We start from the raw sequence: 14,846 nt of genomic DNA on the forward strand, positions 1-14,846 counted from the left end.
AGGTCATGACGAAGACCTGGACCTAGAAGAGGGCAGAACATGGAGTGGAAGAAAGGCCCAGCTAGGGCTGGCAGGGAGTGCAAAGGATCACCACAGGAGAGAAAGAAGAAATGTCCCGAGCAACAATAATAACCATGGCATTCGTTAGGCACTTACTATTTTGCCGAGCACTGCACTAAGTGCTGGGGTAGATCTAGATAAGCAGGCCAGACGCAGTCCCTGTAGCACATGAGGCTCACGGTCTAAGTAGGAGAGAGAACAGTTATTTGATCCCCATTTTGCAGATGAGAAAACTGACACAAGGAGGTGAAGTGACTTTCCCAAGGTCACATAGTAGGCATATGGCAGAGCCAGGATTAGAACCCAGATCCTCTGACTCCCGGGCCTGTGCTCTTTCCACTGGAGACACATCCCAGGCAGGGAGTGAGGCTGTAGGCAAGAAAGGACAACCTAAATCCATTCCATTTCTCCCTTTGGGATATTCTAGAGGTGGTGCCAAGATGGGGGAGAGGATCTGGGGTTCCAAAACAGACAGCACACCCCACACCCTGTTGCTCCCTGTGTGTCTCCCTGCATCTCTGGCTCAGGACCTGTTCTGGTCATCCTTAGGGGTCCTCCATTCCTGTCACACTTACCTTCTTCCTCTTAATGATGGTGGGAGCTTCTGCGGAGATGAAGCTCAGTTTACTATGGGTTCTGCTTGAGTGTTCTTTGCCCAGCCTAATCATGAGGCAGGAATTGCAGCTGCTTCCCCACCCTATCCCAGGATCTCACCTGAGAGTCTGGTGGACTTCCTGGCCAGAGTGTCTGTGTCCTTTTTCATGTGCTCTGCAGGCCAACTTCTTCTCCCCCTTCAGTGGTAGGAGGTCTTCTCCCTGAGGCATATTAGCACCTGTTTTCTGACTACCCTCCTGCAACGTCCTCCTCTAAGGAAGCATGGAGGATGGGACTTGGGGTCAGACAGGAAGAGAGGAGCTCAGGCACCTAGACTGCCCGAGCATGGACCAAGGCCAGACCACATGGTTTTCTTTGGGTTTTATTTATTTAATAAGCAGCGATTGTACACAGAGAGAAAAGAGCCCCAGGACAGGGAGAGAGATGGAGGAGGTGAGGAAGTCGGGGTTATAAATGCGTGGTGAAAGCTGGAAAAGAGGGCCGGACACCATGGCCGAGGCTCCCGCTCCCTGGCACCGCCCCCTCTGCCACCAACAGCAGTTCTTCTTCAGTGAGGTGGGCCTGGGTCCCAGCAAAAGGGCTGCCCTCCAGCCCCAGAAAACGGCCACCCTCCAGCCCCAGAGTGGGGCCGGCCGGCTGCTGGCAGGATATGAGGGTCATTGAGGGGAAGCTGTAGGGCTCTAGGCCAGCAGGAGCCCCCACCCGGTGCTCCGGGGCCTCCAGAACGAGATTGATGTCAGAGAAGGCGACCAGAGCTTGGGTGGAATCGCAGGAGCTCTTCTCCAGCTCTTCTGAGGTGAAGGAGGGCAGGCCAGAGGCCCGGGCCCTCAGCAGTAGCAGCAGCAGCAGCCTAAGGTCCTCCCGAAAGTGTGGATTGAAGAGCAGGTAGAGCAGGGGGTTGAGGCAGGCGGGCAAGGGCAGCACCACGAGGAGGACTGACTTGATGACCTCGGGAGTGACGGGGAAGAGGTTGAGCATGGAGGAGAAGCTGAGGAAGGCCACCGGGCAGTAGAGGAGCCCGTCGGCAAAGATGAGCCAGGCCACGTGCTTGACCATGGCACAGTCCCACACCGCGTCCATGTCTCCCCGGAGCAGGTCGCAGTAGAGCTTGATGTAGGCGCCGGTGATGATGAGAAAGCAGAGGGAGTTCATCATCACCAGGGCCACGGCGAAGCCCAGGGCGGCCGGGCGGCCCTCGGGCAGCGAGTAAGGCAGGCACAGTGGGGAAGCCCCATATTCCCCGATGGACGACAGCGGCAGGGCCGCGGCCAAAGTGGCCAGCGCCAGGCACACCAGGGCTCCGGCCTTCACGCTGCCCAGGGAGGGAGTCTTCCCGTAGGCCCGCACGCAGGACACGGAGACGCTACACTGGACCGCAGCCAGGGTCAGGAGCAGCACCGAGGCCTCCGAGGCCAAGATGGCCAGGAAGCCGGTAGCACGGCAGCCCAGCCCGGTCTCCCAGCGGGCCCCGTACTGGGCAAACTGGCCAAAGGTCAGGGCGTCCACACAGGCCAGCACGCCGCAGGAGAGGCCCGTCAGGGTGTTGACCCCCGCGAGGGCGCCCACCACAAACTTGACCGGGGACAGGTGGGCCGGAGCGGCGAAGACGGCCAGCAGGACCAGCCCGTTGCACAGCACCGAGAGCAGCACGATGGTCCAGACGCCCAGGCGGATCACCCAACTGTCAAACAGGTGTTCACAAGGCTTGAAGGGTCCTGTGGGGGACAGTGGCCCAGAAGGGGGCCGGGGCCAGAAGAGACAGTTAGATTCCAGATGTGGTGGTCGAAGACAACTTTATAGAATCACCATTCCACTCAGCAGAGGCTCAAACATCTGATGCTCCATCACCTGTGAGTGGGATACCCTCTCTGTGGGCATTTTCTCAGCTGGCCCAAGTTGTGAACCTGCCTTTTCTAGCTCGTTGTGGGCAGGGAACATGTCCAGCTCACTCTCAGCTTCAAGGCTCTCCATCACCTTGCCCCGTCCTGGAATGCTCTCCCTCCACACATCCGTCAAACTAACTCTCTTCTTCCCTTCAAAGCCCTACTGAGAGCTCATCTCCTCCAGGAGGCCTTCCCAGACTAAGCCCCCTTTTTCCTCTCCTCCCCTCTCCACTGCCCCCCCCGCCCTACAAAGCTTGTATATATTTGTACATATTTATTACTCTATTTTACTTGCACATATTTACTACTCTATTTATTTTATTAATGATGTGCATATGGCTATAATTCTATTTATTCTGATGATTTTGACACCTGTCTGCATGTTTTGTTTTGTTGTCTGTCTCCCCCTTCTAGACTGTGAGCCCATTGTTGGGTAGGGACCTTCTCTATATGTTGGCGACTTGTACTTCCCAAGTGCTTAGTACAGTGCTCTGCACACAGTAAGCGCTCAATAAATGTGATTGAATGAATGAATAAACAAATGCTAATTCTGTTGTACTGTGGTCTCCCTAGCCCTTAGTACAGTGCTGTGCACATAGCAAGTGTTCAATAAATACCATTGATTGATTCCCTTGGCAATGCCCCCACTCTGGGGCATCCACAACAACCCTCTCTCTAGGCTCCAGGACCACCCTTTCTCTCTGCCTAGCTAAGGGCCCGTCTCTCTGATTTACTCCATAGCTTTCTATCATGCACTTGTAGTTCACAGTTTTTGCTACGCTGTAATCACTAGTGAGCTACTCATTTCTAACTAGCTGGGACCTACCTTTAAATTCTGTTGCTTCCCCCACCTTTAATTAATTTTAGTGTCTGCCTCCCCAGCTAGACCCTAAGCTCCCTGAGGGCAGGGATAATGCCTACCAACTCTATTGTTCTCTTCCCAGAGCCTACTATAGTGGTCCACACTCAATATATTAGGATTGATTGACTGAGTTACTGGCCTAGTGTACCTCAGTCTCAACCATCTCACTGCCAGCCTCTCACTCACATCCTGCCTTTGGCCTGGAATGATCTCCCTCTTCATATCTGACAAACTCTCCCCCACTTCAAAGCTTTAATAATAATAATAATTGGCATTTGTTAAGCGCTTACTATGTGCAAAGCACTGTTCTAAGCGCTGGGGAGGATACAGGCCGATCAGGTTGTCCCACGTGGGGCTCACAGTCTTAATCCCCATTTTACAGATGAGGCAACTGAGGCCCAGAGAAGTTAAGTGACTTGCCCAAGATCACACAGCAGACATGTAGCGGAGTTGGGATTCAAACCCATGACCTCTGACTCCAAAGCCCGTGCTCTTTCCACTGAGCCATGCTGTTTATTGAAGGCACATCTCCTCCAAGGGGCCTTCCTTGGCTAAGCCTTCTTTTCCTTTTCTTCCACTCCCTTCTGCGTCGCCCCAACTTGCTCCCTTTATTCATCACCCACCCCCAGCCCCACAGCCCTTCCGTATTTATCTGTCATTTTTATTTATTTATATTAATGAGGCTCCCCGCCAGACTGTAAGCTCACTGTGGGCCGGGAATCTGTCTGGTATATTGTTCTATTGTAGTCTCCCAAGCACTTAGTCCAGTGCTCTGCACACAGGAAGCCCTCAATAAATGCGATTGACTGACTGATCGACTGGATTCAGCCCAAACCTCCGAGCCAGCAGCCTCGGGCTTCAGCTTTTCCCTGGAGCCTGTACGAACTTTCAGGCCACTGTTTCAGGCTTTGACAACTTGCGGCCCACAGACACTTACTGGTGGCCGCTCAGCCGCCACCGCTCTTATCCCTGCTCCAGATCCCAGTCACCTCCTGGGCCTGGTCACTCTCTCCAATCAACGTCTCCCTCCCTGAGACAGCTGTAGCACCCGAGCAGAGGATTCATTCATTCAATCGTATTTATTGAGCGCTTACCGTGTGCAGAACACTGGACTAAGCGCTTGGGAAGTACAAGTTGGCAACATAGAGAGACGGTCCCTACCCAACAGTGGGCTGAGAAGGTTCCTCTGCTGCAGGGAAGAGAAGCAGCACAGGCAACAATGGCCCTGGTCCCCTAGCATGCCCCTACCCTCCCACCCTGAGGGCCACGGCCTGGCCACTGCTCGCTTTAATAGTAATAATAATGATGACATTGGTTAAGCGCTTACTTTGTGCAAAGCACTGTTTGAAGCACTGGGCACTGTTCTAAGTGCTGGAATAATAATAATGATGGTATTTGTTAAGCGCTTATTTTGTGCCAAGCACTGTTCTAAGCAATGGGGGAGTTACAAGGTAATTAGGTTGTCCCATGTTGGGCTCACAGTCTTAATCCCCATTTTACAGATGAGGTAACTGAGGCACAGGGAAGTTAAGTGACTTGTCCACAGTCACACAGCTGACAAGTGATGGAGCCGGAATTTGAACCCACAACCTCCCAAGCCCGTGCTCTTTCTACTGAGCCACAAGATGTGCTTTAGCATTCTACTTATTCATCCACAAGTCTGTCTTCCCACTCTCTTCTTCTCTCAACTGTAATCCCCTCTCTGTACTGTAAGCTCCTTAATAATAATGGTATTTGTTAAGTGCTTACTGTGTGCCAAGCACTGTACTAAACACTGGGTTAGTTACAAGATATTCAGGTTGGACACAGCCCATGTGGGGCTCACAGTCTAAATAGACAGAGTAGGATTTAATCCTCATTTTACAGATGAGGAAACTGAGGCACAGAGAAGTTAAGTGACTTGCCCAAGGTCACACAGCAGACAAGTGGCAGAGCTGGGATTAAAACCCAGATCTTCCGACTCCCAGGCCCACTTTTTTTCCACTAGGCCATGCTGCTTGTACTTCCCAAGTGCTTAGTACAGTGCTCTGAACATAGTAAGCGCTCCATAAGTACAATTGAATGAATGCTGCTTCTCTGTGGGCAGAACACATCTACCATCTCTGTTGTATTGGGTTCTCATTCCGGCTCCACCACTTGTCAGCTGTGTGACTTTGGGCAAGTCACTTAACTTCTCTGTGCCTCAGTTACCTCATCTGTGAAATGGGGATTGAGACTGTGAGCCCCACGTGGGACAGCCTGATCACCTTGTATCACCCCAGCGCTTAGAACAGTGCTTGGCACATAGTAAGTGCTTAACAAATGCCATTATTATTATTATTATTATTGATGTACTCTGCGCTCAGTATGTACTCAGTAAATATCATTGGTTGACTGATTAATTCTTCCCTCTATCTGTCCTATAATAATAATAATGGTATTTGTTAAGCGCTTACTATGTACCAAGCACTGTTCTAAGTGCCAGGAAAGATGCAAGGCAATCAGGTTGTCCCACGTGGGGCTCACAGTCTTAATCCCCACTTTACAGATGAGGCAACTGAGGCACAGAGAAGTCAAGTGACTTGCCCAAGGTCACACAACAGACAAGTGGTGGAGCCGGGATTAGAACCCACATCCCCTGACTCCCAATCCTGTGCTCTTTTCATTCATTCATTCATTCAATCGCATTTATTGAGCGCTTACTGTGTGCAGAGCACTGTACTAAGCGCTTGGGAAGTACAAGTTGGCAACATATAGAGACGGTCCCTACCCAACAAGCTCTTGCCGCTAGGCCAAGCTGCTTTCCTAGTATCTAGTACTTTAATGTCTGACTCTTCTCCCAGATCGTAAGCTCCTTGAGGGCAAAGGATGGTGTCTTCTCACTCCATGACTTTGGGCGAGTCGCTTCACTTCTCTGGGCCTCAGTTCCCTCATCTGGAAAATGGGGATTGAGACTGTGAGCCCCACGTGGGACCACCTGATCACCTTGTATCTCCCCAGTGCTTAGAACGGTGCTTTGCACATAGTAAGCGCTTAACAAATACCATCATTATTATTATTATTATTACTCTCCCAAGAGCTCAGTACAGTGCTCTGCACTGGATACCACGGACTGATAGATTAACCAGTCACAATACTGAGCTTTGGGGCCTGAAGGAGTTAAATAAAGTTTCCAAAGGGGCTTAACTTCCTCTCAGGGAGTGGCCTGTGTTTGGGAAGAAACCGATTCACTAAATAGTTCTCAGCCCAGATCCTCTAATGACTCATCTTGTGAAGGCTGAGTGAGGAGAGAGATTCCCCCACCCTTGTTCCAGTTGTGGGGTCAATCAATCAATCGTATTTATTGGGCGCTTACTGCGTGCAGAGCACTGTACTAAGCGCTTGGGAAGTACAAATTGGCAACATATAGAGACGGTCCCTACCCAACAGTGGGCTCACAGTCTAAAGGGGAGGCAGGCCAGTGTCCAGGGTCCCTGAGATGAAGGGATCTCAACTGGGGGCTTTCAGGACAGGACAAAAGGAGTTTAGGTGTTTGAGGAGCTGGTTCTGGTGCTTGAGGAAAATTGAAAATCCCCGGACTTCCATGTCTGGTGTGGGAGTTTAGAGAGCTGGCAATGTGCACACGCCTGGGATTGCGGCACGATAGAGAAGCCCCCTCCCTGCCTCTTCACCACACCACCGTCTGAACACAACCTGGTGGGATGCCAGCGTGGCTCAGTGGAAAGAGCCCGGGCTTTGGGGTCAGAGGTCATGGGTTTGAACCCTGGCTCCACCACGTGTCTGCTGTGTGACCTTGGGCAAGTCACTTCACTTCTCGGAGCCTCAGTTCCCTCATCTGTAAAATGGGGATGAAGCCTGTGAGCCCCATGCGGGACAACCTGAGCACCTTGTATCCCCCAAGGTATGCACCTTGCTTTGCACATAGTAAGTGCTTAACAAATGCCATCATCATCATCATCATGCCAAAAAGAGGGTCTCAACAGGACCACGACCCTGGCTCAGGCTCCTCAGTGGATTCTTTTTCCCTCGCTCCCAGAAAAAAATCAACCTATTCTGGAGCATTAAGTAAATTAAAAAAAACCCTCAATCAATCAATCATATTGAGCGCTTACTGTGTGCAGACCACTGTACTAAGCGCTTGGGAGGTACAAGTTGGCAACACATAGAGACGGTCCCTACCCAGCAGTGGGCTCACAGTCTAGAAGGGGGAGACAGAGAACAAAAACCAAACGTATTAACAAAACAAAATAAATAGAATAAAAGACTGGGAGCCCCACGTGGGACAACCTGATCACCCTGTAATATAATAATAATGGCATTTGTTAAGCGCTTACTAGGTGCCAAGTACTGTTAATAATTATAATAATGGCATTTGTTAAGCGCTGGGGGGATACAAAGTGATCACATTGTTCCACATGGGGCTCACAGTCTTCATCCCCATGTTACAGATGAGGGAACTGAGGCCCAGAGACTGTTCTAAGCGCTGGGGTAGATACACCACGCTGCTTAGGAGAAGCAGCGTGGCTCAGTGGAAAGAGCCCGGGCTTTGGAGTCAGAGGTCATGGGTTCAAATCCCTACTCCACCAATTGTCAGCTGTGTGACTCTGGGCATTTCTCCGGGCCTCAGTTCCCTCATCTGTAAAATGGGGTTGAAACCTGTGAGCCCCCCGTGGGACAACCTGATTACCTTGTATCCCCCCCACCCCCATACTTAGAACAGTGCTTTGCACTGCCTCTCTGTCCCTCTAAGTAATGAGCAGGTGTTCCCAATCTTCCTCTGCCTCATTACTCTGGTTAATCAGTCAATCAATCAGTGGTATCTACTGAGTGCTTACTGCATGCAGAGTACTGTATTAAGCACCCCGTAGAGAATACAACAGCTAATTCTGTCGTATTGTACTCTCCCAAGTACCAGTACTTCCTGTATGGTCCAGCATACCTGTATGGTATGCTAGAAGCAGCATGGCTCAGTGGAAAGAGCCCGGGCTTTGGAGTCAGAGGTCATGGGTTCAAATCCCAGCTCTGCCAACTGTCAGCTGTGTGACTTTTGGCAAGTCACTTAACTTCTCTGCACATAGAATAGAATAGATATGTACAAGTAAAATAAATAAATAAATAGAGTAAGAAATATGTACAAACATATATACAGGTACTGTGGGGAAGGGAAGGAGGTAAGATGGGGGGGATGGAGAGGGGGATGAGGGATTAATCTGTAAAATGGGGATTAAAACTGTGAGCCCCCCCGGGACAACCTGATCACCTTGCAACCTCCCCAGCGCTTAGAACAGTGCTTTGCACATAGTAAGTGCTTAACAAACACCATTATTATTATTATTATTATGATAGAGCACGAGCGTTGGAGTCAGAAGGTCATGGGTTCTAATCCCGCTCAGCCATTTGTTTGCCTTGTGGCCTTGGGCAAGTCACTTCACTTCTCTGTGCCTCAGCAGTTCTCTCATCTGTTAAATGGGGATTAAGACTGTGAGCCCCACGTGGGACAGGGACTGTGTCCAAACCAATTTGCTTGTCTTCACCCCTGCGCTTAGTACAGTGCCTGGCACATAGTAAGCACTTTGCATCAGCCTCCTCTCTGATCTCCCACCCAACTGTCTCTCTCTGCTTCAGTCTATACTTCACTCTGCTGCCTGGATTATCTCTGTACAGAAACCCTCTGGGCATGTCACTCCCCTCCTCAAAAATCTCCAGTGGCTACCAATCAACCTACGTATCAGGCAAAAACTCCTCACTCTCGGCTTCAAGGCTGTCCATCACCTCACCCCCTCCTACCTCACCTCCCTTCTCTCCTTCTCCAGCCCAGCCCGCACCCTCCGCTCCTCTGCCACTAATCTCCTCACTGGGCCTCATTCTCGCCCGTCCCACATCTTTCCCCTGGCCTGGAATGCCCTCCCTCTGCACACCCACCAAGCTAGCTCACTTCCTCCCTTCAAGGCCCTACTAAGAGCTCACCTCCTCCAGGAGACCTTCCCAGACTAAGCCCTATTTTTCCTCTCCTCCTCCCCGCCCCCTGCCCTACCTCCTTCCCCTCCCCACAGCACTTGTATATATTTGTACAGATTTATTACTCTATTTTACTTGTACATATTTACGATTCTAATAATTTTGTTAATGATGTGCATATAGCTATAATTCTATTTGTTCTGATGATTTTGACACCTGTCTACATGTTTTGTTGCCTTGTCTCCCCCTTCTAGACTGTAAACCCATTGTTGGGTAGGGACCGTCTCTATACTTTGCCGACTTGTACTTCCCAAGTGCTTAGTACAGTGCTCTGCACACAGTAAGTGCTCAATAAATATGAGAAGCAGCGTGGCTCAGTGGAAAGAGCACGGGCTTTGGAGTCAGAGGTCATGGGTTCGAATCCCTGCTCTGCCACATGTCTGCTGTGTGACCTCGGGGAAGTCACTTAACTTCTCGGAGCCTCAGTTACCTCATCTGTAAAATGGGGATGAAGACTGTGAGCCCCATGTGGGACAACCTGATCCCCTTGTATCCCCCCAGTGCTTAGAACAGTGCTTTGCACACAGTAAGCACTTAACAAATGCCATCATTATTATTATTATGATTGAATGAATGAACAAATACCATAATAATTATTATTATAGTAAATGCTCAATAAACAAAATTTATTGATTGATTACAATACAACAGAATGGTAGGCACGTTCCCTGCCCACAATAACCTTACAGTCTAGAGGGGGATGTCACAACCTCTCTGAGCCTCAGTCTCCCACCTCTTTGAAATGGGGAGAATACCCGCTCTCTGCTCCCCGTTTCTACAACTCCACTCCTGGAGGCAGAAAGTTTTGATATAAGACCAGGTCACATACATCCCTGAAGAAAAGGGGCTGAGAAATTCAGAATCTGCCACTCTCAGTCAGTCAGACAATCGTATTTACTGAGTGCTTATTGTGTGCACAGCATTGTACTAAGCGCCTGGGAGAATACAACACAACAAACATAACAGACACATTCCCTGCCGACAAGGAGCTTGTGGAATCTGCAATCCTAGAGCTGAACTCTCCTTTCCACTGCCTTCTTCCATCTTTTATGAAAGCCTTTTTAGACACTCTTGGGTTCAGTGACTTTGGGGACCTTTGAAATGACCTATTCCCCTTCCCCATTCAGTGGTTTCTTAGGAGAATCTGGCTTTCAGAAGCCAAATTCTGAATCCTCATGTCACCCCCCGACTTCAAAAATCTCCAGGGGTTGCCTATCAATCTTCGAATCAAGCAAAAACTCCTCACTATTGGCTTCAAGGCTCTACATCCCCTTGTCCCCTCCTACCTCTCCTCCCTTCTCTCCTCTTGCAGCCCATCCCACTCCCTCCGATCCTCGGCCACTAACCTCCTCACTGTGCCTCATTCTCTCCTGTCCCGCCGGCTACCCCCGGCCCACGTCCTACCTCTGGCCTGGAATGCCCTCCCTCCTCACATCTGCCAAACTAGCACACTTCCCCCCTTCAAAGCCCTACTGAAAACTCACCTCCTCCAGGAGGCCTTCCCAGACTGAGCCCCCCTTTTCCTCTGCTCCTCCTTTCCTCCCCATCGCCCCTACTCCTTCCCTCTGCTCTACCCCTCCCTCTGCCCCACAGCACTTGTGTATATATGTACATATTTATTATTCTATTTATCTTATTAATTATGTGTCTATATCTATAATTCTATTGATTTACATTGATGCTATTGATATCTGTCCACTTGCTTTGTTTTGTTGTCTGTCTCCTCCTGTCTAAACTGTGAGTCCGTTGGTTACGGATTGTCTCTGTTGCGGAACTGTACTTTCCAAGCGCTTAGTATAGTGCTCTGCACACAGTAAGTGCTCAATAAATGCAGGTGAATGAAGGAATGAATGAAAATAAACTCGACGGGGGCAGGAAAATTTGGATTGCCTACAGTTCTCTGATCTGGCACCTGGTACCGCCGGGAAGACAGGGCTCCGGGAACCTGGAGGAGGCGTCCATCTGGGAAATAGGCTGGGGGATCTGCCCCATCTGGGTCCAATACCTGCCACAAGCCTGTTTTCTAATCTAAGACAGTGGCTCTTGTCTTCCCTGAGTGAGTTTAGAGAACATTCGTAGTGCAGGTGGCAGTGGATTTTCATATTCTCTGAAGATAGGACAAGAGGCTTAAGTGGCAGCTGGATAAATTTAGATCAGACGTGAGGAAGAGCTGTCTGAAGCATCCTCTTCCCAATTCCCTCGTCCCCCTCTCCATCCCCCCCATCTTACCTCCTTCCCTTCCCCACAGCTCCTGTATATATGTATATATGTTTGTACATATTTATTACTCTATTTATGTATTTATTTTACTTGTACATATCTATTCTATTTATTTTATTTTGTTAGTATGTTTGGTTTTGTTCTCTGTCTCCCCCTTTTAGACTGTGAGCCCACTGCTGGGTAGGGACTGTCTCTAGATGTTACCAACTTGTACTTCCCAAGCGCTTAGTACAGTGCTCTGCACACAGTAAACATTCAATAAATGCGATTGATGAATTTTCCTCCTCCCTCCCACCACACGCAAATCTCCAGTCACCAAAATCTCGTGCTCAGCCTCTCACCTGGACTTGGACTGCACTGGACAGTGGGGTGCAGCTTGGAGTCCTCCATCTCCAGTTGGAAATCATCCAGGTCCAGGTCATCTGGGTGGGAAAAGGAGAGAGGGGGTCAGTCTCCCCTTAAATTGTCTGCTGTGTGACCATGGGCCTGTCGCTTAACTTCTCTGTGCCTCAGTTTTTTCAACTGTAAAATGGGGACCTAAAACCTCCTCTCCCTCCTACCTATGGAGTGAACCTATGTGGGACACGGACTGTGCCTGACCTGTTTATCTTGTGTCTACCCCAGCGCTTAGTATGGTGCTTGGCACATTGAAAGTACTTAACCAATACCAGTTATTAATAAAACTGTGGTATTTGTTAAGCGCTTACTTTGTGCCAGACTCTGTAATAAGTGCTAGGGTGGATACAAGCAACTCGGGTTGGACATGATCCCTGCCCCATGTGGGGCTCACAGTCTCACTCCCCATTTTGCAGATGAGGTAACCGAGGCCCAGAAAAGTGAAGTATCTTGTCCAAAGTCACACAGCAGAAAAGTGGCAGAACTGGGATTAGAATCCAAATCCTTCTGATTTCCAGGCTCATGCTGCTTCTGTGCCAACTCTGTACTTATGAACTCAAGAGTACCTCTAGCCCTTCTGCACATATCTATTAACATAGCCTGCTATTTAAGCACTCACTCATCTATGCATCCATCTCCTTCTCCCTCCTTTCTCTGAATTATTTTAGTGTCTGTTTCCCCTCCCTAGATAACCTGCTAGCTAGGCAACATAGCCTCGTAGAATGAGCATAGGATTGGGAGTCAGGAGACTTCAAGTTCTAATCCTTGATTTGCTGTGTGATTTTAAACGAGGCACTTAACCTCTCTGAGCTTCAGTTTCTCATCTAATACAGGGATAGACCCTGCTCTTTCTACTTCTTAGATTGTGAACCTGCTGTAGGGCAGGGAATGCATCTGATCTGATTGTCCTGTTTCTAACTCGGTGCTTAAAACAGTGATTTGACTACTAATAATACCACTGATAAATACCATTATTATTACTTTTATGGTTCATAGGCTCCCTGAGGGCAGGAATCACGTCTATTACCTCAATTTTATTCTTCCAAGTGCTTAGTGTAGTGCTCTACCCTCAAAAACTACGATTAATTGATTGACTGATTGATTGAAATGGGAACCCCGGACTTCTGGAAGGCAAAGGTCTGTGGCTAGACTCTCTGAAGATAAAGAGAAGTAATGTCAGGGGAGAGTGAGTGAGAGACTGATTGACTGATTGATTGGTTTTCCTCACTCTCAGAAAGAGCTTTTTCTTCCAGAAACCATTTTGTGGTCCAGAGAGCTAGTTTTCAAAGCCAAGATAGTCCTCTAGGCCTGCAATAACATTTCCCTTAACGTGACCATTCCTGCTATGGGGCCACTAATGATCAATAAATCAATCAATCAAATTTATTGAGCACTTACCATGTGCAGTCTGCAAGCTCATTATGGGCAGGGAACATGTCTGCTAATTAGTCTCTCCCAAGTGCTTAGTATAGTGCTCTGCACATAGTAAGCACTCAATAAATACCATTGATGGATGGATTGACTGATAGATTGCAGAGCACTATTTTAAGTGCTTGGGAGACTCCAATATAACAGAATTGGTAGATATGTTCCTGGCCCACAGTGCGCTCATAATCTAGTGGGGAGACAGACATTAATTTAAATAAATGTTGTGGATATGGACATAAGTGCTGTGGGGCTGAAGGAGGGGTGAATAAAACACGCAAATCCATGTTCAAGGGTGATGCAGAAGGAAGTGGGAGAAGAGGAACAGCGGGCTCAGTTGGGAGGGCCTCTAAGAAGAGATGTGCCTTCAATAAGGCCTTGAAGGTGGGGAGTGTGAAGGTCTGTCGGATATGAACAACAACAACAACAGTAATGGTATTTGTGAAGTGCTTACTATGTGCAAAGCACTGTTCTAAGCGCTGAAAGGGGAGCGGGAGTTCCAGACCAGAGGCAGGACATGGATGATATCCCAGGTGGGTACTAATAGAGAAATGGTGCCCTTGTCTGGACCAAAGCTGGGGTTAGGAATCCTTGAGTCTGGGATGACGAACTCCCTTAGGGCCTCCACAGCTCCATGTTGGGTAACAAACCACCATCAAACACCACCCCTCGCTTCACTTCTCTATGCCTCAGTTCCTTCATTTGCAAAATGGTTATTGAATACCTGTTCTCCCTCCTAGACTGTGAGCCCCACGTGGAACAGAGATTTGCTTAACTTGCATCTACCCCAGTGATTAGAACAGTGTTTGACATGTAATAAGCACTTAATACATACCATAATAATAATAATTATTATTGTCACTCCTTGTCAATCAATCAATCACACGGTTGATTCTTGTGTGAAGAATATTATGCTTGGGAGAGTACAATACAACAGAGTCGGTAGACATGGCCCCTGCCCACAAGAAGCTTATAGTCTAGAGGAGAAGTCATTCTTTGTCACACAATATTTTCACCTCCTTTGTATATTCTGGGCACTCAACAGCCACAGAAAAACTCAGAGAGAACATTCAAGAAGTTGGCCAAAGACCCAGAAAGACATCCCAAGTTTACAAAGAAAATTGGGAACTCAAAAGAAACACTGAGACGTAACCGCCCACTCAGGACTCTGGACTCGAGGCAACACTGTCAGGCATCCTAAACTGGCCAGAATTTCCTCGAGTTTTGAAAATCAGCAAGGCGTTTCAGATGAATCTTGGCAGCCTAAGGGCTCTCAGAGATAGGATGAGCTCATGTCCTGCTGACACCCAACATTATAAATTATTTACTTATATTAATGTCTGTCTCCCCCCTATAGACTGCAAGCTCACTGTGGGCAGGGAATGCAT

General features: G+C 48.8%; 1 protein-coding gene across 1 annotated transcript in view; it reads right to left on the reverse strand.

Moving 5' to 3' along the window:
* Positions 1–1,059: 1,059 nt before the first annotated feature.
* Positions 1,060–14,846, reverse strand: part of LGR6 (leucine rich repeat containing G protein-coupled receptor 6) — a 158,055-nt gene continuing 144,268 nt past the window's right edge. The window contains exons 17-18 of the mRNA XM_038749426.1: positions 11,979–12,059; positions 1,060–2,390 (exon numbers count right to left, since the gene is read on the reverse strand). Coding sequence (XP_038605354.1) covers positions 1,123–2,390; positions 11,979–12,059 — 1,349 coding nt within the window. The 3' untranslated portion in view covers positions 1,060–1,122. The remainder of the gene's footprint in view (positions 2,391–11,978; positions 12,060–14,846) is intronic.

Source organism: Tachyglossus aculeatus, chromosome 7 (assembly GCF_015852505.1).
Source record: "Tachyglossus aculeatus isolate mTacAcu1 chromosome 7, mTacAcu1.pri, whole genome shotgun sequence".
NCBI classification, from domain to species: domain Eukaryota; kingdom Metazoa; phylum Chordata; class Mammalia; order Monotremata; family Tachyglossidae; genus Tachyglossus; species Tachyglossus aculeatus.